General features: G+C 35.9%; 1 protein-coding gene across 1 annotated transcript; it reads right to left on the bottom strand.

Moving 5' to 3' along the window:
• Nucleotides 1-1,866: 1,866 nt before the first annotated feature.
• Nucleotides 1,867-26,295, bottom strand: zbtb49 (zinc finger and BTB domain containing 49). The gene is made up of 7 exons (XM_028801824.2): nucleotides 26,129-26,295; nucleotides 22,205-23,343; nucleotides 16,070-16,116; nucleotides 13,361-13,434; nucleotides 10,170-10,252; nucleotides 9,225-9,386; nucleotides 1,867-3,921 (listed from the first exon to the last, which is right to left on the bottom strand). Exons 1-7 carry the CDS (start codon nucleotides 26,278-26,280, stop codon nucleotides 3,263-3,265), a joined length of 2,316 nt encoding a protein of 771 aa, XP_028657657.1. The 5' UTR covers nucleotides 26,281-26,295; the 3' UTR covers nucleotides 1,867-3,262.
• Between the last annotated feature and the right edge of the window lie 1,651 nt (nucleotides 26,296-27,946).

The following is a 27,946-nucleotide window of genomic DNA, read 5'->3' as shown; positions in this document are numbered from 1 at the left end:
TAAATATAATTAGTCCGGTGTGTGGCAAAAATATAAATTAATATCTTTAGAAAGTAAAATGCAGAATACAAAATGAGCAGCAGCTGCCAAAATCATCGGCGTTATTCCCAGCCAGGGACGGAGCCACAACAGAGAGTGGAAGACTCCATGGAAGTGAGAAAGAGAGTGCTTTGGTGCTTGTTAAGTAGGCAAATAGGTAACCTACCATATGAGACCGAGACCTTAAAACCGTATAGGAAGGCCTATAGAGGTTACAGGGTTTGTTATCATTTATTTTAATTTTGTTACTTTATGTTCTGTGTTATTTATCCATCCCATTATTTATCAATAAAGAAATATTTTTATAACCTTTGTTGTTCTAAGTATTATTATGCATACTACAAAAGCAACCTCTCCTGTTACAGAAAATGCTGTATTAAGGTCACATCAAATAACCTGTAGCAATAAAGCTAAAGGTAAGATCCTAAAGGACCTACCAGCCAACTGTCTAGCTTGTCTTGCGTATTGATGAAAAACTGGTAATTATTCCCAAGTGTTGTGAAAAACAGCATTAATTAGAAATATTTAAACCATTAATCCTCACTAGTGAAATGGATAAAACTGCACTTTAGACTTAGGAAGAATGAGAAGATACACATAGAGCTGAATCATCTCTCTGTTTGCTCTTGATTAGACTCTGAAGTACTTTGTATGCCATTACAAAACTATGTTTATTAGGAGTAGGAGATACAAAGTGTATATTCCTACCAGGTTCTGTGGTTATTTTTTTCTGCCATATATAAAAGTTATCTTTATCGATATGATAGGATGTAAAAACCTTCAGAATAGGTTTATTAATAAGTGCCAGTTTTGGTCAGTTTTCAACTTTGAACTAAATACAGTTTTATGCTGAAGTCGTCACTAGCAAAGACAGGTAACAGAATAAATAACAAATTAGTGTGATTCATAATTATGACACAAAAATTAAATAAAAAAAAACTTTATAAGTAACACAACGTGTGTAACATCTGCAGGAAAGACTGAAATATTAACTAACAATTAACACTAGCAAGTGTTAAAAAAACACATTTAGTCTTCCATTCCTCTGAATTGCAGTAAAACAACATTCACAGGGGAATGATGCAAGTTCTAGAATGCCAAGCCCTTTAACTGGAGCTCAAATTTTATAGATATTAAGTCACATAGGCTTTGAGCCTTGCAGTGATTTCAAGATCTGATATAAATTCAACTAAAGCCAAGTGTATTCACAAACATGATGAAGTCCAGTGTCAGTTTGATTTTATTTCAGTGTAGCACGTTTATGTATATGTCTATTTCCTTAACAAAAATATATTTGAATCATATGATCATGGTGAATCACCTTAGATTATTAAGGATTTTAAAATATTTGTTGTAAAAACCCCAGCATTACTGAATGAAAGTGAATATACTGGTATGTAATGATTTTTAATATGTTTACATTAGGACTAATTACACTTGGCTTAAATATTACAATAAAACATAATTAAGTCTCATATTACAATGCCTAACGTAAGATAATAAGCAAAAGCAAAAAAATAATTAAGTGTAATATTTATTATCATTTTTCAGACAGTGGGTTAATTTTTAGTCTTTTCAAAAATATATACAGTGCATCCAGAAAGTATTCACAGCGCATCACTTTTTCCACATTTTGTTATGTTACAGCCTTATTCCAAAATGGATTAAATTCATTTTTTTCCTCAGAATTCTACACACAGCACCCCATAATGACAACATGAAAAAAAGTTTACTTGCGATTTTTGCAAATTTATTAAAAATAAAACAATTGAGAAAGCACATGTACATAAGTATTCACAGCCTTTGCCATGAAGCTCGAAATTGAGCTCAGGTGCCTCCTGTTTCCCCTGGTCATCCTTGAGATGTTTCTGCAGCTTAATTGGAGTCCATATTGTGGTAAATTCAGTTGGTTGGACATGATTTGGAAAGGCAAACACCTCTCTATATAAGGTCCCACAGTTGACAGTTCATGTCAGAGCACAAACCAAGCATGAAGTCAGAGGAATTGTCTGTAGACCTCCGAGACAGGATTGTCTTGAGGCACAAATCTGGGGAAGGTTACAGAAAAATTTCTGCTGCTTTGAAGGTCCCAATGAGCACAGTGGCCTCCATCATCCGTAAGTGGAAGAAGTTCGAAACCACCAGGACTCTTCCTAGAGCTGGCCAGCCATCTAAACTGAGCGATCGGGGGAGAGGGGCCTTAGTCAGAGAGGTGACCAAGAACCCGATGGTCACTCTGTCAGAGCTCCACAGGTCCTCTGTGGAGAGAGGAGAACCTTCCAGAAGGACAACCATCTCTGCAGCAATCCACCAATCAGGCCTGTATGGTAGAGTGGCCAGACGGAAGCCACACCTTAGTAAAAGGGACATGGCAGCCCGCCTGGAGTTTGCCAAAAGGCACCTGAAGGACTCTCAGACCAAGAGAAAGAAAATTCTCTGGTCTGATGAGACAAAGATTGAACTCTTTGGTGTGAATGCCAGACATCACGTTTGGATGAAACCTGGCACCATCCCTACAGTGAAGCATGGTGGTGACAGCATCATGCTGTGGGGATGTTTTTCAATGGCAGGAACTGGGAGACTAGTCAGGATAAAGGGAAAGATGACTGCAGCAATGTACAGAGACATCCTGGATGAAAACGCTCTTGACCTCAGACTGGGATGACGGTTCATCTTTCAGCAGGACAACGACCCTAAGCACACAGCCAAGATATCAAAGGAGTGGCTTCAGGACAACTCTGTGAATGTCCTTGAGTGGCCCAACCAGAGCCCAGACTTGAATCCGATTGACCATCTCTGGAGAGATCTTAAAATGGCTGTGCACCTACGCTTCCCATCCAACCTGATGGAGCTTGAGAGGTGCTGCAAAGAGGAATGGGCGAAACTGGCCAAGGATAGGTGTGCCAAGCTTGTGGCATCATATTCAAAAAGACTTGAGGCTGTAATTGCTGCCAAAGGTGCATCGACAAAGTATTGAGCAAAGGCTGTGAATACTTATGTACATGTGATTTCTCAGTTTTGTCATTTTTAATAAATTTGCAAAAACCTCAAGTAAACTTTTTTCACGTTGCCATTATGGGGTGTTGTGTGTAGAATTCTGGGGAAAAAATGAATTTAATCCATTTTGGAATAAGGCTGTAACATAACAAAATGTGGAAAAAGTGATGCGCTGTGAATACTTTCCGGATGCACTGTATTAGTAGTTATGAACAGACAATACAAATCACTGCTCCATTTCACTGTCATTTTGTAACGTCTTCATGGCCAATCCCCAAAGAGTCATGCTTGAGATAAATGGCCCCTCATTACTCCTGTACAAGGCTGAATTAATCCGAGGTCCTAAAGTAACATTACATTGAGAATCCAAGTTTGACACAGATTGGCGGACCATGGATGTGTTTGTGCCTTGCAAATGTTCTCCATCATTAGTAACTTGATGCTGCTCATATGAAAAGTGTTCATTTTGTCTTTGAGGTTTTGGAACTTTAACAAGATCAGAACATAATTTTCCCTCTGGAGAAATAAGCTGAGGCTGTACTATAGATCCAAGATCAGGAAAAGAGTTTGAGGTGGCAGAATTAAAGTCCACTGTAGAACCAGACTCATTTGTCTGTGGAGGAAGTTTACTAGAGTCTGGCAGTATGGATGAAAATGCTTCAGAATTGTGTTGCTTTTGGCACACAGATTGTAAGTATGGGGATTCAACCTCTCCAAGATCCTCCAAAATTTGACCATCTCCAGTCTTACAGTGCATGGTCTTATGTCTCCTTAAAACAGCAGAACGAGTGAAACACTTTCCACAGGTTTCACAGGTATAAGGTCTCTCACCAGTATGTGTTCGGACATGCCTCCGTAAATCTCCAGATCCTGCAAAGCGCTTTCCTGAAAGAAAAAAAAAATTATTTTAAAAAATACCTAAAGCTTTCATTCAAATTTTGCTGGATGGTATAATGGCAAAATAGTGTTTCTATCTCTTGAATCTAGTTGTTCAAAGTTACAATCTCATACACAGTAACTATCAATGGGAATTTGAACATTTTTCCTTGTTTACTTTCTGTACAGTAAATTGCTGTTTATTTAGACTATCATTATTATCTGCTTTAAGACCCAAATAAAGAAATAAACTAATAATATTTACATATGTACTAGGGAGCATTGCCCCCTGCTCACTAACCCCAGTGCCTGCGCTATGCGCTAGCCTCTTTGCGGTTCTGCCGCTCACATATGTGGATGCGGATGTACAATTTACTAACTATTTTACATTACAGCGAGTAATTAACCATATTAAAAAATAGTAAAATGTAATAATTCGAAAGTAAATTATGTTTCATGGTGCGTTAGAGTTATTCGTTGCATAATACGATTTTGTTTTATTTGGCTTTGAAATTAACACGCAAAAACTTTTTAAACTCACACTTTTACAATAAAACTTCATTAAAAACAATTTTTTAAATTAAATTTTCGTCAATATCGCATTGAATTTTGATTCTGTGTTTGGACTTTCATTGTGACAATGCAACGTATAACTGCCAGTGATTGAATTTAATTTCTTTCTCTCTATTAAATAAAACTTTTTCAAATGTTTGGCTCAGAGATTTGTAAATTGTCTTTGCAAAAGCTATTCTAATGGGAAACTGTTAACGTTTTAATACGAATGGCATATCAAGATCAGACAATGTGGTGGAAGACCAGACAATGTTAACAGTTGTAAATATTCTTCGGGATATTGTAAGCTGATGTTTTCATCTTCCACATGATCTTCATAGTCTATTGATATGTATTTAACCAATTTACCATGTAACCGATCAACATTTTCGGCATTCATTCGTTTGACGTCATCATTTCCCGGTGCAAGGATTGCCTGTGTACTCATTTTTACTGTTGATAACCCTTCATGATGAAATTGTTTAATAAGATTTGAACATAATACGTCTTCTTTAATTAGGAACTTAAGGTGAGGAAAACGTTAACATTTATAAGAGCTAAGAAAGTAAGAACTATGTCCGTCAAAAGCATTCACACGAATGAGAGGTGAGAGTACCTTGTGCGTGATTGAATATGGTTGAGAGGAGGACATGACTTGAAAACATCTCATGGCTAAAGTCTAGACTCGCGAGACTTGAAAAAATCTTCCAAAAAGTCTTGTCTTGTTGCAGGATTTTTTATATAATAGTGGGATATAACATATATGGTACATATGGTATTAATTTTTTGTGAAGCACAAAGTTTTATATTTATTCTGTATCGTTTAATATATATAGCGCTCTGAGCCTGTAAATAAAAACTGGCGCATATAAATAATGGACTGCACCTGGGCACCACAATAACACAATGGTTGCTTTCTTATGGCTTTAAAGACTTTTATTATATTCATATTATGTAAGTCCTGCGGTGGGTTGGCACCCTGCCCAGGATTGTTTCCTGCCTTGTGCCCTGTGTTGGCTGGGATTGGCTCCAGCAGACCCCCGTGACCCTGTGTTCGGATTCAGCGGGTTGGACAATGGATGGATGGATATTATGTAAGAAACCTTGTTTCTGAAAAACTTGGTGGAACATGTCTGTACAAAAAAACCCTAATAGAAAATGAATTGTATATTCAGTTTGGGAAAATATTTGTAGAACGTTTACTGAGATTTTTTACTGAGATTTTTAACACATTTCAGTAACAATTTGTTAATGATGGAGTGATTATAAAAGAGGTATTTTTAATACACTTAACTCCTTCTTTTAACTTTTACTATGCTCCTGCTATGGAAAGACCTATAAAACTTAAGATGCTGAGGTCAAGAGGAGGTGAAAGGTTGTGGGAAAAGGATCACTCCTTTTTGGAAAAAGGGGGACAGTACACATTATCATCACTGGTTTAACGTAATTTTCTGGGTTTAACAATGTTAGCCATTTGCCTCCTAAATCTTTATCTTCCACTCTCAGTAGGACTAGGCATCCTTAAGAATAAGACCTATTCTTTTCATATCATTAACCATCAGCCTCCCTCTGGGCCCCTCCACTTCTATCTATCTTGGTATACTTCTTCATCCAATCATCCTCTGGGTTTCACTCCACATGGATAAATTACTTTAGTTTATTTCTCCTTAGCAAAACAGCCATCACCAAGTATTTCTCTTAATTCAGCATTCATCTTCCTCTCACTCTAAGACACTTCATAGCAGTCTGATCAGGTGGTGAGGTGGGAACTGAGAAAGTCAGATGTGGAGGAATGGTTAGTGTCTGCAGTGATGTCAGTGCATAGGAAAGCATGAGTGGTGGTTGGGACAGCAAATAGGGATAGTACATGTTTTGAGGTGAAGTTGAGTGTACATCAGGGATCTGTTCTGCTCAGCTGTTTTTAAGACAATATGGAATGTGTAAATGATTGCTCTGGGAGCTCTTCTCTGCCAATGATTTTCAATTAATGGCAAAAAGTGAAAAAGAACTGAAGAAGAAGAAACTGAAATGGAAAAGTTACTTTGGAAGCAAAAGCCCTCAAGGTAAATGAAGAAAAGACCAAGAAGATGGCTGGAAGAATAAAGGCTTGAGGCATGGAAGAGGTGGGTACATGGTCATGAGGCATGTGTAGTAAAGATAATGGGAGAAAATCAACAGAATTCACAAGTTGCCTGAAATGTGTGCATAAAAGATGCAGTGGTGTGAAGAGTGTTCTGCAGGGATGAGTGTGAATGTAATGTGTGTGAAGCGGGTGCAGAATACTGATGTAGTAAGTGTAACTTTAGATATCGGCAGCTGAGTTATTTTGGAGAAAGCAAAAAAGTTCTGCTACTTTGGTGACAAGCTGAATAAGGATGGAGGTGTGGGAACAACATTAGAGTAAGGATAAAAAGAATGGAAGAAATTCTGGATCTATAAATGCATAATGCTGCTTCCTTCACTTGTACTTATGCTTTTCCTGGATTTCCTTCACAACATATATTATCTTTGTTGTCCCCCCTCCCAGGTATAAAACCAAACTGAATTTTATGAGCTTTCAAATGTTATGAGATTCTTTTTTTCTGGTACTCTCTCAACCACCTTCCTTATGTGATCTAAAAGCTTGATTGCTCAATATGACCCATAGTTCAATGAATCACTCTTTGCTTTGCATACTGGAATGAGCACCTTTGTTTTTCAGTATTCTGGAATCCTCTCTTAACCCACTCACATGTTGCACAGGTCTGTCAAATTCAACTGCATGACCTTATGCTTCCTTCAACATTTCCTACACCACTCCAGTTGGCTACACTGCTTTACATATTTTCAACATTTAAGTGGTTTCGCAATGTTCTCTTTTGAAAGCACACAGCTTGGAACTTCTATTTTCTCATGAAGAATATCACTATCTTATTCATTCTCCTCATTCACTAACTTCCCCATGTTCTTCTTCAAGGCATTCTTAATCCAATTACTATTAATCACAATGTTCTTTTATTTAATATGGATATAAGAAAGAGAAAATAAAATTATGTGGATGCATATACAATGTTAAAGATCTGCTATCTTTTAGGTTAACACACATTTTTTCACTTGACAGTTTCCTCTCGCATTCCAGAATATATGCTAATAAACTAAATTGTAATGCAAAATTGTTTCTGTGTGTTGTATACTAATGTTCAGGTGACTGTTTTTCAATAGCATGATCACTCTCCTGTAAGGATGCATGCATGAGCAAGCCGTCTATTATACTGCTTGTCTGTAATATGTATATTGTGAGAGGTCACCTGTCTTCCTATTTAAAGGATAGGAACCAAAATAAACAAGAGTAGTAGAAGTAGTAGTAATAGTTTTTTTATTGTCATTTCAACCATATACAGTTAGTACAGTACACAGTGAAAAGAAAGAACATTCCTCTGGGACCATAGTGCTAAACAGAACACAGGACTGCAGAAAAAATATAAGTTTTATGCAGTATAATATATGACCAGATTCAATATCTAAATACTGTAAAGGCTTTAAACTGCATTTTTTTTCTGTAGTACCTCCATGGGAGGAATTGCCTATATATGTGCATATATGATTCTTTAACTCTGCCAAGGAAAAGGTACTATAAAATTATGAGGATAAACACATCTCTCTATTATATAAAAAAATCTTGGGTTGAGACGTTATCTTCTTGGAAAGACACTTTGACGTCCCGCAAGAACAACCAATTTAAAACAAGATAACGGACATCTAACCTCTCAGTTGTTGGAATGCTTTTGGCAGACACACTTCATGTGCTCTCAGCTCTTAGACATTTTATACGTTCTAGGTGACACGTCAACGACTAAGCGAAGAAGAAAGAGCATTGCGTCGAAAACAGACCCAAAAGTGTGGGAGACAAAAGAAGACAAAAAAAGAATGCAAAAAAGAACAATAATAATCTGTGCAATTCTGAAAATAAGGAAAATAATAATCAGCCCGGACCAAGTGGAATTGAAAAACTCGTAAGTCCAATCGGGGTCAGAAATAAAAAGACCTCATAAAGACATTCAAAAATGTTGGTGCGATACACATGCAGAGCAGGTTAGAGATTATGAAAGTAGTAAAATTTGAAAGTATCAAAAAAAAAAAAAAAAGACAGTAAAGATCACATTAGCACAAACAAATTGAAATTATTACTCAGTGAAATAATGGAACAGCAAAAAGAGATTGAATATATGGACATAAGTGATATGTCAGAAGTATGTAGATATTGTAAGGATTTAGAGTTTAAGTCGGAGACTTGTAAATCATCTAATTCGTGTTGCCACCAGGGAAAAGTAGTGTTGCCTCCCAATGAAGAGGCGTATCCGCAAGAATTAAAAGATTTGTTGTTTGGTGAAAATGAAATCCACAAACACTACAGTCAAAATATCAGAGTCTACAATAATCTTTTCACGTTCACATCATTCAATGCTCAAAATGTAGATTTACACAATAATGGACCATACGCTATGAGAATCTGTGGTCCCGCAACAATTAAAGCTATAATAAGTTTAATTTCGAAGAAAACACAATTCAGTCAGGTGTATATTTATGATCACGGAGAAGTGATGCAACATAGAATCGAAAGAGTATATAACAATTCCCACGAAAATAACAATCTCTTTAAATTGTATTTCCGGTTAACCAAACCTGGGGGTGGGCAAGCGAAACGAGCAGGGGGCAGAGCCCTCTAGTAGTCAAGAAGTAGAAAATCAATTAAGTACAAACAAATGTTAGACTATACCCACCGCATGTTGCACAACTATATGGCCTCTCTCCGGTGTGTCTGACTCTATGCTTCAGGAGTTTTCTCTGCATATTGAAAGATTTGTCGCATTGGTCACAGGTGAACATACTGTCAGATGTATGGGTCTTCTTATGTTCCTTAAGATTGCTGAAATTGCTAAATCCTAAATAGGTGTAGAAATGCAGAATTAAAATGTAATGTCTGTAGTACATTTTATAATAAATATTTTCATCAATCTATTTTCTAGCACACCTATCCAGTCCAGGGTCACTTCCTTAAAATAAAAATAAATGTAAAAAAAAATCTAAATTGTAGGAAATGGGCTATAAATGGATGGATGAACATAAGTACAATTCTTCTGAATCTCCTGCTATATGAAGTAAGTCGTTATAATGCTTCTAATGCAAGATATGATCAATCTGCTTTCAAGGTGTCATGACCATGCAAATTCAATCTAAGTAAAAATGTTCAATATGTCCATCAAAGAAATGTTTTATCAACTGGTATTTAAACATTGCAGTTATAGAGAGAAACCCAACAGGAGCATAAGTCATTAAACTGCATTGTTGTGTGCAGTATAACAAAACTCTGTTCTAACAGAGGTAAATAGCACAAAAAATAAAAATTCACCTGTGAATTAAATATTGAGCAAGACAGACATTTATCTAAAATAACAAAAAAAAAACACAAAGAATCTGCAATATCAATTGATAATCTAATCATAAGTGACTCTATATGTAAAATGTTTAGAGCTTTGATCACTACCTATGCAAATGGAGAAAACAATCATCTAAAATAGTCCCTTTATTATTACAGTATCGTATCAGTCCTGACTTTTTTCATTTCTGAGTAGTTACAGAAAAATAAACAATACTGGTTTTATTTATGTAGTCTTAACACATATTGTAATTTGTATGTAATAAATATTTATTACATCTCTACATACCTCTGCCACAAATGTCACACAGATGAGGCTTTTCTCCAGTGTGAATCACTATATGACGTTGCACATCCCCTGAAGCAGCAAAGCTAGTTTAAACAGAAAAAGTAAGCCATTCAAAATTTGAATCACTGCTGAATAATATAACATACCATTCTCAAGCCCAATCCAGTTTAGAGATGTGGCAGGATTGGGCACAAGGCTGGAAACTGTTGTGGCTGGGGAACCAGTACTGTACATCATAGACAAATGCATCTTTAACATTGTAAACTTCTCACATTAAGACATTATTTACATCATCCGAAACTGGAATAAGACTGCATACTGTATGTCTCTAACAATGTGAAACTGCACGTAAACAATTTGCTCTGCTTGTAATATTTGAGTGTAATTTCTGTACTGATCAGAAGAGGGACTTTAGGATTTTCTCTTTCAGCCTCTGTTTTCTGGTCCTCTTTAGAAAATCTGGTGATCATGGGCTCCTCCAAGGATAATGATTTAAGTTAAAAACACAAACAGGCTACTCCAGACAAGAACTTCTTGATTTAACTAATCTGGCAGATCGAGCTTTGCAAATAAATACAAGATACAACCCAATGAAACCAGCAAGACTACAACTGTTAATAGTCTCTTAATTGTTAATTGTATATTCTATTGTCTCTCCTCCATGTTGACATAGTGCTGGGAAATGTATGTGGTACATGTTGCTGCAACAAAATTTTATTTCTGTAAACTGTACATAGGAATAAGAACAGTTTATTTCAAAAAACATGTAAAGATTACATCAGACAAGGATTAATATATTAATTTATTATGAATAAACTGCAATGCCTTCTAGTTTATAGATATTTGTTAATATTATTTGCTAAAACAATGTGAATTTAGCAGTTATTCTTAACTTAACTGGAAGATACATCTGACAATAATTAATAAGGGTATATGGTAAACCAGCTTTGGTTGCAATATCTGTAGCAAGGAATTAACATGCACATTTGCCCCTGGCCTGTACTTCTTAGTCTGCCAATGATTAATACATGGATGAATGTGGATGAAATTTGTGATTTTATCTTTGCTGTAACAAATTTTTATAGCAAGCCACCACTGAAAAGAGAAAATGTGACCACCAAATTACTGAAATGTTCTGGAAGCCAATAATTTGGCAAATGCAGTTGCTGCCCGTCCAATCTAGTTCTGGATATACTTTATACACAAGTCTCATCATAAATTTTTTTTACCTCATAAAGGTCTGTACTGTTTATACCCTTGAGCTTATATCAGATGGTATTTACTTTACCTACTGAACCTCATATTTATGAGTTCTCAGCAGGGCAGTTGCAAGCGGTCAAGGATATTGTCTTATTTTTTGAGGATATTTGCAGCATACCAACATCCCTCTGCCAAGCATTATAATTTTTCTGGTGTAAATAGTTACTTTTTCATTACATATATTTTGCATGTTACAGTAAGCTTCTTCCCAGTTTCATATTATTTATATTTACTATACAAACAATGCACCTTCCATCAAGAAAAAGAGAAAGTTGCAGACAACTTTAAATGGCTACATAGCTTGAGAAAACATCAGTGATTATGATGGTGCAAAATAAAAATATACAATTTTTTACATTATTTATACTCACAATAATGATATTATCAACTACATAATAAAATTCCAAGGTTTGTGTGTGTCTCTTGTCCATTTGAGCAATCTGATTTGTCATTTTGGCTTTGGTGATGCGATTGAAAGAGGAAGTGTGAGTGTGAGACACATAAGGAGGACTAAAGGCTTAGAAAGCATGCTGAGAGTCACCTTCAAAGACGGGAGGTATAAAAGCAGACAAGAGGTGGGCAAGACACATTGAAATGACAGAGTCTGAGAAGCAGTCTTTAGAGGAATGTGCACAAGAGGGAGCACAAGTCAAGAGAGGTTCAGGCACACAAGCATACCGAGGAAAGGCATAGGAAGAATGCTGAGGGTACACGTATGGCAAGAGATAGCAATTATTTTTAAATATTTTTACACTTTTTTATTCTATTACCAATCCTGACAGGCAACATGGCTAGTATTCTATAAAGTACAAATGAACTGGCTGATAAATAAGTGCCCTACGTATTTATTTGTTAACTCCGTGTAGAGCACAGTTTACATATTATTTTTATTTTATGGTTATGCAAAACTGTACTTAGTGGCTTAGGTTTGGGGCATTATAGGAACTGTAAATTACAAACATTCCATTTGTGTAGCTAGTTTATACCCTGGTGTAGTATGATTGGGAAAAATTACATGTATATAACTTACATATTGGTTTATGGTCATTTAAAATAAATATATTTTATAATGCATGACTCAGAAACCAATATGCTATAATTAAGGTTGTTTAAAAATATATCCAATAACCTATGAAGAAGTACACTGGGTAAATCATACTGCATCAGCAAATATTGCTCATGTATGACGCACAAAACAGATACGGCATTCTATTCAGAAACATTGTTTTACAGGTATTGTATGACTTGTCCCAAGACTTAATTATGTAAAATGTCTATGTCAATAGACTCTGTGCCTCAGCAAGATCTAGATTGTATAAAGATTATATAAAGAAACAGGTGTGAATTGTGCTGTGTAACTGAAAAGTACAAACTGTATGTCACATGAACGTTTTCACATGGTACAAAGAAAGTGACAGGTTAAAACTTCTGTAGTTCAGAATGGTGTCTAAGATATTAATCATAATGTAAGTGACAAAAATCAATGCATAAAGAATACACTATTTGTGTGAACTTTGGTTTGATAACTTTTGTAGCGAAAGGCCAAAAAAATAATTGAATGGAGCTGGTGATAGAAACAATGGCCTTCGAGGTCTTATGTCATAACATACGTAGTGTATTATATTGAAATACCCACTTGTGATGCCCTCAACAATCAGATCATTTGACATAACCAATTTGTTTTAAACATATTTTCAAAGCATGCTTCAAGCAATTAAGTAAATGCTTTAGTATCACAAGCTAAAATGCCTCGGCAGACATCTGGAGGAAATTAATTTCAATGTAATTGAAAGGAGGGGAAAAAACACTTCATTATAAAAAGGACTCCTGCACTTAAAACTTATAAAGGAAAAAAACACTATCAGCAATATCTAATTCAGCAAACAGTGCAAACAAAAAGTAGACAGTATAACAGTATACTGACACTGTACCTTTTCCCACAGATTTCACATATGTATGGTTTTTCACCTGAGTGTCGCCGTAAATGAGTTTGGAGGTTTCCTGCCTGACAATAAAAAAATAATGTTAACTAATCCATTTAAGTAACCTTATAATTTAAATAGTTTCAAAAAGACAACCCAATGTTAGAAAATCTTAGGCCAGACAAAGGGCATGCTGTAGGGGTTATGTCTTTGGACTTCTCTGGGAGTATTTGACAGTTCTCCAGGAAAGGAAGGAAAAGGAGGAGGTTGCTGGGCTATATTGCTACGGATAACCTCACCAGGAAAATAGTAATAATGATGATGTGGTGATTATAGTAACCAGAAAAGATACTTATCAAAAAGTTTTATTCCCCGTTTATCAACTAAATTTACATTTACATTTAAAATGGAGCTAATCAAATCAAACTAAGCTTTCCAATGAGTATAAACAAAAGTCAGGGCTAAACTTTAGAAGCAGTTGCTGTTAGTTGGAAAATAAACAAACATATGTTTAAATGGACAAGCAATATGTGTATTTTACAAAACATTTTATCGTTTTCTTCATTAAATAGATAAAAAATTGGTGCATCTTTTTCACATTTTTTTCTTACTAGCTAACAAAAATAAGTTTCAAATGCATTCGGGCAAGCTCTGGTGTTTTAGCTAGTTTTACAAATTAGGGATGGACCATTATATTTACATATAAATATACAGTGCCAAAAATTCTTAAAACAGTCATAAACCTGTAAGGAAAATATTTCAAACGTTGTTTATTAATTATTTGTATGGCTCCAAATATATATTTTAATATGTTACTTGCCTAATATGAGTGTATTACAACGATGGCACACAAGTGACTATACAGAATATGCAGGAAAAAGAAGATAATGCAAGGCAAGGCCGCACCTACATTTTAATTTCTGGTTCCAATCACAGTATATAAGAAAAAAGCCAAGCAGAATCTTGTGAAAAACCAATTCATATAACTTCGTGTGTGTATATTTATAATAGCTTGAATACTATACTTACAATTTCTATTTCTATTTACTAGGAAATATGACATTCACAAATTTAGGAGCTATGCTCATGGACATAATTTTGGATATTAGTTTGAGATATTGGAACTATAATTTTAGAATTGGAAGATTTGAGAGTGTATGTATCTATATATATAATTCACTAAGCAGCCGACCAGGGCACGCAAGACATCCATGGGATACACACGACATAGCCACGCCCGCCAACTCAGAGAGCCCCGCCCAACAACTCTAAGACCATGGGATAAGACGACAACTCACAGAGCCACGCCCACCAACTCTAAGACCATGGGACGAGAACGCCTGCTGACCCGCCCACCCGCCTGACGGTTACCAGCATTCACCGCAATGTACTGGAGTGTAAAACAATCGAAGCTGCTAAGCTTTCAGCCACGTGAGATTGAGCAATAACAGGTCTGTGATGCCCTTAGATGTCCAGGGCTGCATGTGCTACACTGAATGGATCAACGTGTGTCTACCCGGCGCCGAGAGGCGTGGGTAAGCCGTTGAACCCCATTTGTGATGGGGACCGGGGCTTGCAATTGTTCCCCATGAACGAGGAATTCCCAGTAAGTGCGGGTCATAAGCTCGCACTGATTAAGTCCCTGCCCTTTGTACACACTGCCCGTCACTACTACCGATTGGATGGTTTAGTGAGGCCCTCGGATCAGCCCTGCCGCGGTCGCTCGCAGCCTCTGGCGGAGCGCCGAGAAGACGATCGAACTTGACTATCTAGAGGAAGTAAAAGTCGTAATTCCGTAGGTGAACCTGCAGAAGGATCATTACCAGTTGTGCCGACCCGTCATTGGATGGTTAGGACCCGAAACCTCTCGGGCCCACTTTCCACGTCCTTCCCCTCTCCCCCCGTCTCGCCATCCGGGCCCGACCGCCGTCCAGCCCCGTCCCTCGCTCTGGGAGGTGGGGGCGCGGAGGCGGTCCTCCAGTTTTCAGTCACGGACAATTGTATGTTGCTCTCTCCAGAGTTCCATCTCTTCATTCACTTACAGTCGTATCCTCAAACCCACCCCATTAGGACAACTGTGTCTTTCAGGAAGTGTTCACCCATCAATACATAATTATGTGGTATATGCTTCGCCGCGGGTTGGCTAGTGTATGTATATACAGTAATACTAATAAAGCAACTAAACTTACTTCTAAAGAAGACTGGAAAAGAAAAATATATTATTTGTACACTGAAACTATATCTGTTACAAATCATTCTTCTACAGGTATTCTTTTACATTAATGTAACAGTGAAAACAGATTATGGAGTTTAAAGTATAAATGAGAAAGTATCACAATTACCATTATTTCTACTGTAATAACTGAAAAACTGAATAAGCATTTCACGTAACAAGCGACAATTTGAAGTGATGGAAATAACTGTTGTATTTGAGCTGGGTTACAATGCAAATTTGAGGCTTACACAAAATAAAGAAGAATATTTCAAAACAGTTGAAATGACAAGCTTTATTGTGCAGAGCAAATGCTATATTGTTAAAAATATTTGTTGTGACTTATCTTTTCTAGTACCATTATAAATTAATCCCATTCGTTATCAGTTTATGTAACCTTATGGTAATATCATATATTTTATGCAAAATGTTTCTAGCCAAATATTTCTATAAATGATTATTTTGAATTTCTGTCCATATAATTAATATACTGTAAATAGCCTCACCTGAGAAAAGTTTTTTCCACAGATATTACACTGAAAAGGTTTTTCACCTGTGAAAGAAATATAACAAATATTTAAATATTATAAACAACTAAATGAATATTGCAAATAGGTGTCTGAAGAATAAAAATGTACATATTCTTACTAAATACAAATATTGATATACTATAGACTTAATTGAGCATCTCTATTTCCAAACTTTTTCTTTATTTGTATGGCTAATATGTACTTTTTTAAAACTGAATCAAATTTAACATTATGTATGACATGCACTAAACCATTAACACAATTTAGTTCAAAACTTAAATTACTGTACTCATAGGATAAACTATCCTCAAAATTAAACCTATTTGTAAAAATTAAATAATGCTTCCAATAATTGCATTTATTTTCCTGAATTCAACAGTGATGCAGAATAAGCATTCAGTATGACTTGACCTCTTACTGCTGCATGCAACTGCTAATATCCCTGAATATATTACGACAGAGAAGAACACTAACAGGAAAGAAACAAATGTAATTATTGTAAAATTTGTAATTATGTAGTTGAATGTCTACATTACAATCAGAATAATTAACAATTATAACTTTAAGTGTAATTTGAAATGTAGTGGACTATGTTCATGAACTCTAATATGTAAAGTTATATGATATTTGTAATGCATAATATATAACATGTAACTAATTTGCAAAGCTGCGGCAGGCATTGTAGCACAGTGGCTAAGGGTTTGGACTTCACATCCCACCACTGACACTGTGTGACCCTGAGCAAGTCACTTGACCTGCCTGGCTCCAAATGGAAAAAGAAATGTAACCAATTGTATCTCAGATGTTGTATAAGTCACTTTGGATAAAAGCATCAGCCAAATAAATAAATATAAAAACCTGCTTATGAGTATATTTTACAATTCATTTTTTTTTTTTTTACTGTTAACTACTTTATATGTTACATGATTTTTTTAAATTTTCCAACTTCCGTTACAATGTTGTTTATATTTTTAAATATGGCAGTTCAGTTTACAATTATTGTTTACAAATAAATTTACAATCACTTAGTTTTTTTTAGAAGCCTCACAGACCAAAAACATTTTTGGCTAGTTGGAGACCATAAATTGGTCCATTACTATTCTGTCACTTGACTTGCATCCTGTCTATGCCTTCTTCTTATGAATAGGCTCTGACCTCTGTCGGGTGAAAACTAGAAGAAAAAATAGAAAAAAAAAATAACTATAACCATAATGGGGTTTATAAGAAATAGATTTATCCTTAGGTAATAACTACCACGGAAGCACTGAATTTTCAGCCAATAAACAGAAAAATTACATATTTAATATTTAGCTAATTGAGTGAAAGTGACATAATTTGTTTTGTTTGTGTTATGTTGAACGTGTGACACTCTTTCCATTGCTCTTCTTTGCTGGTTATGGATAACAATTTTAAATTGCATCTCCTATTCTATTGGGAATGAGTGATATATCACACCACATTTTATTGTGAGGCATGGACACCACCTTCTGAGGATGGCACTGGTTTGCTTACAACAAGAAATGAGTAGTATTGACATACTGTGAGGAATGGAAAAGCTTATACGAAAGCAAAACCAAAAAGGACAATGAATGAGGGAAGAAATCATACCAAGACAAACTGAATTGGGATGCAGTGCATTGTTATTTAAATGGGTTGAGCTTAATAAAAAATGTGTACCTATAAGACTTGCCAGCCAAAGAATGGGCAAGGCTTCTCTCTACATGGTACCTCCCTCACATTTTGTTTCAGATTTATGTATGTATTTATTGATTTGTGGATTTATTTCTCCATTTTTGCTTCAGAATTGAAGCCAATGATTAATAAATGGATTAATGTGGATGAAATTTGTGATTTTATCTTTACTGTAGCAGATTATTATAGCAAGCCACCACTGAAAAGAGAAAATGTGACCACCAAACTACTGAAATGTTCTGGAAGCCAATAATTTGGCAAATGCAGTTGCTGCCCGTCCAATCTAGTTCTGGATATACTTTATACACAAGTCTCCATCATCTCCATCAGCACTCCATCATTATACACAGAAGTTCAATATGGTGTCCCGCAGGGCTCAGTACTGGGACCTTTACTGTTTTCACTTTACATGCTTCCACTGGGATCTATCATTAGGAAACATAATGTTAATTTTCACTCGTATGCAGATGACACCCAGTTATACCTTTCATTTAAATCAAATGAAGTTTCTCCGATGTTGTCTTTAATTAGTTGTGTTAGCGAATTAAAGGAGTGGATGAATGAGAACTACTTGTCTTTAAATACAGATAAAATAGAGATGTTAATTTTTGGAGGGAATGACGCTGATCATATTATTTTGTCATCATTTAACTCAGTTGGAATCACAATTAAATTTACCGAATCAGCCCGCAATCTAGGAGTTATCTTTGACTCTAGCATGTAATTTAAAGCGCATATTACAAAGTTGTCCAAAACATATTTCTTCCATCTTAAAAATGTTAGGAAATTAAGGCGCTTTCTAAATAAACAGTATTCTGAGAAATTAATTCATGCATTTATCTCCAGTAGGATTGACTACTGCAATGCAGTGTTCACTGGATGTTCAAACTGTTCTTTATACAGCCTCCAGTTAATACAAAATGCGGCTGCAAGAATTATTACAAGAACAAGAAAATACGAACACATAATTCCAGTTCTTAAATCCTTACACTGGCTCCCGGTTAAGTTTAGGGCAGATTTCAAAATCCTTCTTTTAACATATAAAGCATTAAATGGCCGAGGTCCAGCTTACTTGTCTGAACTTATCATGACTTACAAACCAGAGCGCACATTAAGATCTCAAGATGCTGGTCTGCTTATGGTTCCAAGGATTAATAAAATAACAATGGGAGGTCGAGCTTTTAGTTACAGGGCCCCTAAACTGTGGAATGGTCTGCCTGCTACTATAAGAGATGTCCCTTCGGTCTCAGCTTTTAAATCCCGCCTGAAGACTCACTGCTTCAGTTTAGCATTTCCTGACTAGAGCTGCTGATTAACTGTACATACTGCATCTCTGTTGTTAGTCATTAGCACTAAAACATAAGTAACATGATAGTTTCAACTGGATACTAACCCTCACCTATTCTGTTTCTCTTCTCGGTACTCAAATGCGGCACTTGGCGGCACGGCCCACCTACCAAGTTGTTTTGCCTGCCTAAGGTAAAGTCATCCCTGATGGAGGATCGCAGGAATCGTGAGAAAGAGGGGTCCTTTCATCGGATTGGCTGGCCCAACACTGTTTCAGCCGTGGAATGGCCAAATGGGGGAGGCAGCTTGATGAATGAGGTCTCCAGGAGTCTAAAATTATCTAAATCCTATTATGTGATATCATCTACTGTTAAATTCTGCTCCGTACTTCAAAAAATTTTTTTAAATTTTTTATTGAGGATTTGTTCTGTTCTGTGTATTGTATTGTATTGTATTGTATTGACCCCCTTCTTTTGACACCCACTGCACGCCCAACCTACCTGGAACGGGGTCTCTCTTTGAACTGCCTTTCCCAAGGTTTCTTCCATTTTTTTTTTCCCTACTAGGTTTTTTTTGGGAGTTTTTCCTTGTCTTCTTAGAGAGTCAAGGCTGGGGGGCTGTCAAGAGGCAGGGCCTGTTAAAGCCCATTGCGGCACTTCATGTGTGATTTTGGGCTATACAAAAATAAACTGTATTGTATTGTATAAGTCTCATCATAAATTTTTTTTTTTACCTCATAAAGGTCTGTACTGTTTATACCCTTGTGCTTATATCAGATGGTATTTACTTTACCTACTGAACCTCATAATATTTATGGGTGCTCAGCAGGGCAGTTGCAAGTGGTCAAGGATATTGGCTTATTTTTTGAGGAGATTTGCGGCATACCAACATCCCTCTGCCTAGCATTATAATTTTTCTGGTGTAAATAGTTATTTTTTACATCACATATATTTTGCATATTACAGTAAGCTTCTTCCCAGTTTCATATTTTTTATATTTACTATACAAACAATGAACCCTCCATTAAGAATAATGAAAAGAGAAAGTTGCAGACAACTTTAAATGGCTACATAGCTTGAGACAAAATCAGTGATTATAGATCACATTATAATGGTGCAAAATAAAAATATACAATTTTTTATTATTTATACTCACAATAATGATATTATCAACTACATAATAAAATTTCAAGGTTTGTGTGTGTCTGGTCCATTTGAGCAATCTGATTTGTCATTTTGGCTTTGGTTATGTGATCGAAAGAGGAAGTGTGAGTGTGAGACACATAAGGAGGACTAAAGGCTTAGAAGGCATGCTGAGAGTCACCTTCAAAGACGGGAGGTATAAAAGCAGACAAGAGGTGAGCAAGACACATTGAAATGACAGAATTTGAGAAGCAGTGTTTGGAGGAATGTGCTCAAGAGGGAGCACAAGTCAAGAGAGGTTCAGACACACAAGCATACAGAGGAAAGGCGTAGGAGGAATGCTGAGGGTACACGTATGGCAAGAAATAGCAATTATTTTTAAATATTTTTACATTTTTTTATTCTATTACCAATCCTGACAGACAACATGGCTAGTATAAAGTACAAATGAACTGGCTGATAAATACTGTAAATACCCTACTCATTATATTTATTTACTATGCTGTGCTTTATTCCATGACTGACAGAATAAAACTATATGAAAGTTTTATCAGCAAGCGCTATTTATTTTGTTAACTCTGAGTAGAGCACAGTTTACGTATTACTTTTATTTTATGGTTATGCAAAAATGTTTTTAATGGCTTAGGTTTGGGGCATTATAGAAACTGTAAATTACTAACATTCCACTTGTGTACCTAGTTTATACCCTGGTGTAGTATGATTGGGAAAAATGACATGTATATAACCTACGTATTGGTTTATGGTCTTTTAAAATAAATATATTTTATAATGCATGAGTCAGAAACCAATATGCTGTAATTAAGGTTCTTTAAAATTATATCCAATAACCTATGAAGAAGTACACTGGATAAATTATACTGCATCAACAAATATTGCTCATGTATGACGACAAAACAGATATGGCATCCTATTCAGAAACATTGTTTTACAGGTATTGTATGACATGTCCCAAGACTTAATTATGTAAAATGTCTATGTCAATAGATTCTGTGCCTCAGCAAGATCTACATTGTATAAAGATTATATAAAGAAACAGGTGTGAACTGTGCTGTGTAACTGAAAAGTACAAACTGTATGTCACATGAACGAATTTTAAGTATGTCTTCTTGAAAAAACTGATTTCAATAACAAGATGATTTTTCATCAGTCTGCAGTTTTACGATTCAGTTTCATCAAAAAACATAAATCAGAAGTGAAACAGATTTTCATTTAGGCCATATACAATGGTATAAAAAGAATGTGAAAAAAAATACTTGAAAAAGAAGAAGGTATTCAGCATTCCATATTGGCACAGTGTTTTCTGAAAATTGGCTTCAGCCTTGACCAAGAATTTTCATTTTTTGTACATTACTATTAGCTACTTTCCTATTAAAGCATTAGGTGATTTTGTCTCGCTCCTTGGCTTTCCCCACGAATTTTCAGAAAGCTATGCAAAGGGGCCATCATACATAAAGAAAGTTATTGTAATTTTCCTGCAAATGTTACCAAGTGCAGTTATTTGTTCACATAACTACAAAATACTTTTCTGATAATGTCAGAATTTAGCAACTCCACAAAGACAACATTATATTTGAGTCTATAGTAATCACTGTATTTGTTCTTTTGTCCTAATGCCATATTATCTTAGATAATATGTATAGAGTTGAAGGCATAACTGATATTTCAAAAACACTTTTTTCAACGCAGGGTAGCAGCAGTGATGTGGAGCCTATCATGACAAGATCTGTCATAATGCAGGCATCAAATGACACATTCACACATGGCCAATTAACCTAGAATACTTCAAATAAATTTCATGTCAAAGACAACACATTTCAAAAAAACAAGATGGTGGTTTTGTAATGTAATTGTAGGCATTTCTAAACTTTTGCAAAATGACTAAATGGCCAATTTCAAAATTTAAAGCCACAGTAAATGTTGTGTTTCCATTATGGAATTATCACATAAATGCAAAATCTGTTTAAATTACCTGTATGAGAACGTTTATGAAGCTCCAGATTACTTGGGTGCTTGAATATTTTTCCACACATTTCACAACAGTACTGTTTCTGGAAAACCTGAGGGAGAGAATAATCTGAAGTATTAACTGAAGAATTTCCTTTCCTCATCTCTGATTCTTGTAGGGATGTTTCAGCATTTTGCAAGCTTGGCATGGTTGGAAGATCTTTATCTACAGGTAAATGACTAACATCAGCATCTCCAACTTCTTTACCAGAAATAGGCTTGTTACTGTCTTTAGTTTGAGTATTACTGAATGAATCTTGCTGCACTGTTGTGTCCTCAAAAGATTCTTGGGATCTTAAGTAATTATACTTTTTAAGGTAGACTGTCTTCTTTGGACAAACAGGTTTACTAACTGCTGCAGACTCCCTCTGAGAGGTTTGGTTAACAGTAGCTTCTACTAGTGGTTGTACAACAAAACCTGGTGGTAAGCTGTCAGACGTTTCAGAGTTGCATTCTCTGTTGCTTAAGGAGCACAATGTTATGTCTACAGTATTAGCAACTTCTGTAACATTAGATGGAAAGGTCTCTTCTATACCATTATGTGAATTTGGGTTTAAATTGACATTTCCCTGCAAAGCAGGATTTTGCTTAAAATACTGCTTGCTGTAAAAGTTACGCAGTTTAAGTCCATGTGATATTTGTTTTTCAGGCTCAACAGAACCACTATTAAGAGTTTCAAATGACTGATTTTGATTTAAACATTTTGATTGAGGCCTTCTAGAGAGTTCTACACTGGTAGACGTGCACAATTGTTTCTGTGCTTCAGAACCACAATGTTGTCCAATCTCAGGTGGTGTATTAGTGTCCAGAACACTGTCTGAATCTGATGGAGCAACTTGAGGCAATGGGAAAGAGGTATTCTCAGAGACAATGCTTGATGACTCCACAACAGAAGTAAAGGGCTTTAGGAAATTACTGCACAAGCTGAGCACATTAGGTACCTGAAGACACTGAGCAATATCAAGCATGGATTGCACATTGTCCTGGTTCAGTTCAAGATGAGATGTATACATAAAATCAAGAATTTGCCCAATTCCTCCAACATTTTTAATATCAAGGTAGAATGTTTCCATTTTTTGTCCAGAAGAGTTCTGAAACAATGTTCTGCAAAGAAACAAAGAAAAATGATTTATTCTGTGTGAAACATGGCTCCTTTATATGTTATTAAGACAAGGAATAAATGGCAAATAGTTCAAGATAAATTTATACTGCATATGAGGTCTGTCAAGAATCAATATTACTCTCCGAAATCATTCAAAGATCCAGTGTACTAACAGACCTTATAGCCAGGGGTGAAAAGCATAAAAGAGAAAAAATCCCTAGCAAATCCATTAGGCATGCTAGGGTATCTTGCTTACCTTAACACCACACAAAAATCATTCCATTCTTACTCCCTGTTCTCTCTCGTAGGCTGCACAACTCTCCGACAGTAAGCCTCGGCTCACCTCCCCACTCTATACTTATTGAGGAATTAGTGTTTACAGACCAATTTCCTCTGCCGCAATTAAAGTCATAGTTATCTACAATTGTTCCTTGTTTGCCTACCTGCAGAGACAGCAAAGTCCGGTATATGCTGTTTTTGACATCCTAATATCATGTACATTAGCTTAGGGGAAAGAAACTGAATAGCAATCAAGCCTCCATCAATATTTCCGTGATCAATACATGGAAAAATATCATGGTGCAAAATCAGATTTTTCCAAGATACAGTTGTTGCTTAAAATACAAATTTAAAAGCAATAATAGTGAAAAGAAAAAAAAATTCTTGGGCATTTGTGTGATACTGTGTCTTTTTAACTTGCTGCATGTGTAGATTTTCCACTGTATAATAAGAAGCTGCCCCTGTATCATCTCTCCAGAACCGAAATAATGCCAAACACAACAATGGCATGTTTAATATACAGTAAATAAAACAAAGAGAGAAATAAAAGGGATGTACACAAAGTACCCCAATGAAGTGGCATAAACAAAACCCTCCTGCCCCATAGATTGCCTTCACAGTTATTTGAAGCCCTGACTACTAGAAGAAGTGCCTCACATGCTTACCTACTTCTTTAGCACCACTTACATGTGCATTCTACCTTCTCACCTTATGCATCTTTGTGTCTTTCTCTTTCTTCTCAACTGAGACCATTTTATTTTGCTATGTAGCCTTCTCTTAAAACTCCATTCAACCCTGACATAATAAGCCCTCTACCATGAGACTACCTTAAACCCACATACTGTGTTACCTCCATCCAAGCCCTGATACCAATTCTGGGGAACAGAATAGCTCTTTGACCAAGAAATAATAGGCTAGGACTCCTTCTAGACTCTCACTGTCTGGTTGCAACACTGAGCCCACAGTAGTCTTTAAATACCAGGTTTTCCTTACGATGATCCCTTGTAAGTAAATGGGAGAGTACTAAGAACTTGAACTGCTAGCTTTCTGCCTGTTTATTCCCCATTAATGGACAAGTTGGCCTCAACTGTCCTCCTAAGAACATTGAGGTTCCTCTTGTCATCCACGAGGTCTGACCAGCTTTCAGTGGACTCTTTGTCACAAGTCATAGGCAAACATCTACCATTGCCAACTACTGGGACACTGCCTGCTCTCTAACATCCTGAAAAATTCTCAGACATCTCCCCATTCACCCTACTTGGCACAAATGCACCTCCTAGGTCTACTGCCACCTTGTACTCCATGGTTTCTCAGATTGAGGTACTAAAAGGTTATCTTCTTGCTAGAGCAGGTTTCTTGCTTTCTCTCTCCATGATGAAGATTGGCTCTCTGCCATCTAGGTGGTACTTTTGACCCAGTTGCCACACATTTGCCTGGCATAGCTTCACTCTATATAGGTAACATTTCTAATTTCATTTATACATTTGTTTAATGCTTAGATATTCAAATATTACATTTTCAAGGGCTGATTTCAGCTACCACTCACTCTCAAACCTTTTCTGCAGAGTTAATTATGTTCACTCCAAGCAGTCGCCTATACTGTCACTGCACATCACCAATGGACAGTCAACACCATACTACTGCCAGTTGTGTAACCACCAGCTATAATAACCAGCAAAAGTCATTAGATACTTTTAACTGCATCATGCTTTCTTTTTTTACTCACCCTCTGTAGTGATTTCTCACTAGTAATGTATGGTCTATTTTCTCATTTGCTAAAATAAAATCACTAATTAACTCCTTGAGGAAACAATAATAATTGTGAATGCTCATCTAGAATAATTATTTTTATGTACAGATATCCATTAATAATGAGAGAATTTACAATATGTTATGCAAAGCAAGTGCTCTTTCAGCATGTTACATTGCTGATACACTCCTTATACACTCACTACTTCCCTCTCAATTCGTATCTTCTTGCATCTTGCCATAACAATATCCCTCAAATGCAAATTTAAGGCAACACTTCACACTAATAAAGCCTAGTATGTTGCATATAAAATGAATGCATACTTCCACATATATATTTTTGTATGAAAATTATCCTGATCGCTCAGGTACACATACTGTACATCGTACTTAAAGATTTTTTTAAGTGATTAAATATATACGAATATTGTATATATGACCCCAGATTTGTATGTATTATTGTTCACATACCTTCACAGTTAATTACATGTACCCCGGCTTACATAAAATTTGAGTTTACCTGGGGGTTGCATTTAAAAAACAAAAAAGCACAGCAAGAAATAAAAGGAAGAAAATACGTAATTTCAATTACAGTGCAGTTATTTATACCTCTGAGAACTGATAAAAGCATACTGCATCTACGGAAGTTTAAAATGTCCATCAAAACTAGAAGGGTTGATGCAAGTAAAAATGCACACTCCGTCCTGAAAAATACAACAGTACAAGCAATAAATGTATAAATACTAAATATAAACTTACCGAAAATATTGACTGAATGATGCTAATACATTCTTGTGAGCTTTAAAGCAGACTCCTTTGACCACTATCATGCAGTCACAGAGAAGACCCTGGATTCGCTGCTCATGAAGCTGCTGTAACAGGTAACAGCTATGACTGGACAGCGTGTCCATGCTGTATCACCATTTCATGGAATCTAAAATAAGGCAAAAATATGTTGAATTGTTAAAGAACTTGAACATATAGCCCAATATATATCTATATATATAGAATTTTTTGTAATTATTTGTATTATCGATTTTGTTTGTACTTATACAAATGCTTTTAAATAATGTACTTTGTTTCGGATATTTTACTTGGTTTATTATTTCTCCTCAGCAAAAGGCTTCAATGAATTATACTAATACTGAATTAATTTACATTTTTAAATAATGCATTATTATAACTAAACAATTTATAAATACGTAGTTTGTGAAATATTAGTTAACAGTGATCTTATGTAATGCAATCTCGTTTGGTTTATTTTAACAACAAGAATTATATTCTGTTATCTTTTACATCATAGAAGTATCTCCATTAAACCTCAAGACTTTGAACAAGTGTTTTTACTGCAACAATTAATCAAATAAACAATCACATCGATTTCATCATTATGAAAACAGGGTGGACAAGTACTTTGCCACCTGTAAAACACACCTTAAACAGCTGTCAAAACTACCATAATATATTGTTCTTGGCAACACACTGCTGACAGATCTTTAATAAAAGAACTGCAACAAAGATGTTAACCAGCCATTTAAATAATGCTGGCCCAGAAATGTGCAGTTCTTCACTACCACCACAACCTGGTCTCCTTCTGAACATATGTAGTATAACAGTCTTGTCTGGTAGTGTGAACGACATCACAGAGTACCACAGTGCAAGTGACAGCATTTTTAGACGCGCGCATCATTTCGATCTGGGACATTGTGATTGTGTACACGGAAACCCTGGAGGAAGTCCACCAAAAGAAACAAGAAATAAATCATCAATGCATGTTACCTCTTAGGGGAGCTACACAGCTATCAGTTGCTGATCACAGTTGGTTATCGAGGGCAGATTTCATGCACACGGCTACCTGTCGAGTTTCACAAGTACTAGGTGGGATTACAATTTCAATAGCCTGCCTACGAAGAGGCGTGGAATTACACGCAGGAAAATATTCAGACTCATACTGACTCAAAGATGCATTCAGTCATCGCTTACTTTGAATTCAGTTTTTAAAACTTGTACGTAAACCTTGCGTAAATAATAATAATTTGATTCGTGCATCAATGTCATGAATTATTTTGCAGGAAGCAGATGACATTTTCTTACACTTCCAGCTTGCCACTTTCGTCAGTGGAAAAATTCTACCAAGACACAATCCTTTTGCAAGGAAAAACATAATGAGTGTGAAATTTCTGGAGGGTTGCTTAAACAACTCGGCTGCCGAATCGTGTTTTAATCACTGATTTATATTACTAAACAATGTTTGCATTCAGGCTTTCAAGAAAAAGGTAACCCTGTGTGAGCGCTGCCATGCAGCTTTGCAGTACTGTACTCCGAAACGATGTGCAGCTAAGGGGGGCAGGAAAAGACCAGCCAAGACAAAATTAGGACGGCTAATATGCCAAAGTAAAGCCTCTAACCGTGTTACTCCAGTCATCCTGTTACATACGAACGCGTTACTTTGGTCCGATAACATTTTAAACAGTCTATTATATAACAACTTTTTCATGTGTTCGCATTTAAACTTTAGTTTAGCAAGATATTTAAAAAATCCTCTACCTCTCCGCAGTATTTTTGTTTGGATGAGCA

The sequence above is a fragment of the Erpetoichthys calabaricus genome, chromosome 5 (assembly GCF_900747795.2).
Source record: "Erpetoichthys calabaricus chromosome 5, fErpCal1.3, whole genome shotgun sequence".
Taxonomy (NCBI): domain Eukaryota; kingdom Metazoa; phylum Chordata; class Cladistia; order Polypteriformes; family Polypteridae; genus Erpetoichthys; species Erpetoichthys calabaricus.
The sequence above is the reverse complement of the archived record's forward strand: the minus strand, read 5'-3'. Positions and strand labels throughout refer to the sequence as shown.

What these genes read in the sequence shown, in the direction of transcription:
- zbtb49 (XM_028801824.2), bottom strand. Translation starts at nt 26,280, where the DNA reads ATGGACACGCTGTCCAGTCATAGCTGTTACCTGTTACAGCAGCTTCAT. An exon ending in TCATAAACGTTCTCATACAG is followed by an intron (nt 16,117 to 22,204) that starts GTAATTTAAACA and finishes TTTCTTTCACAG; the next exon opens with GTGAAAAACCTTTTCAGTGT. An exon ending in GTGGAAAAAACTTTTCTCAG is followed by an intron (nt 13,435 to 16,069) that starts GTGAGGCTATTT and finishes TTTTATTGTCAG; the next exon opens with GCAGGAAACCTCCAAACTCA.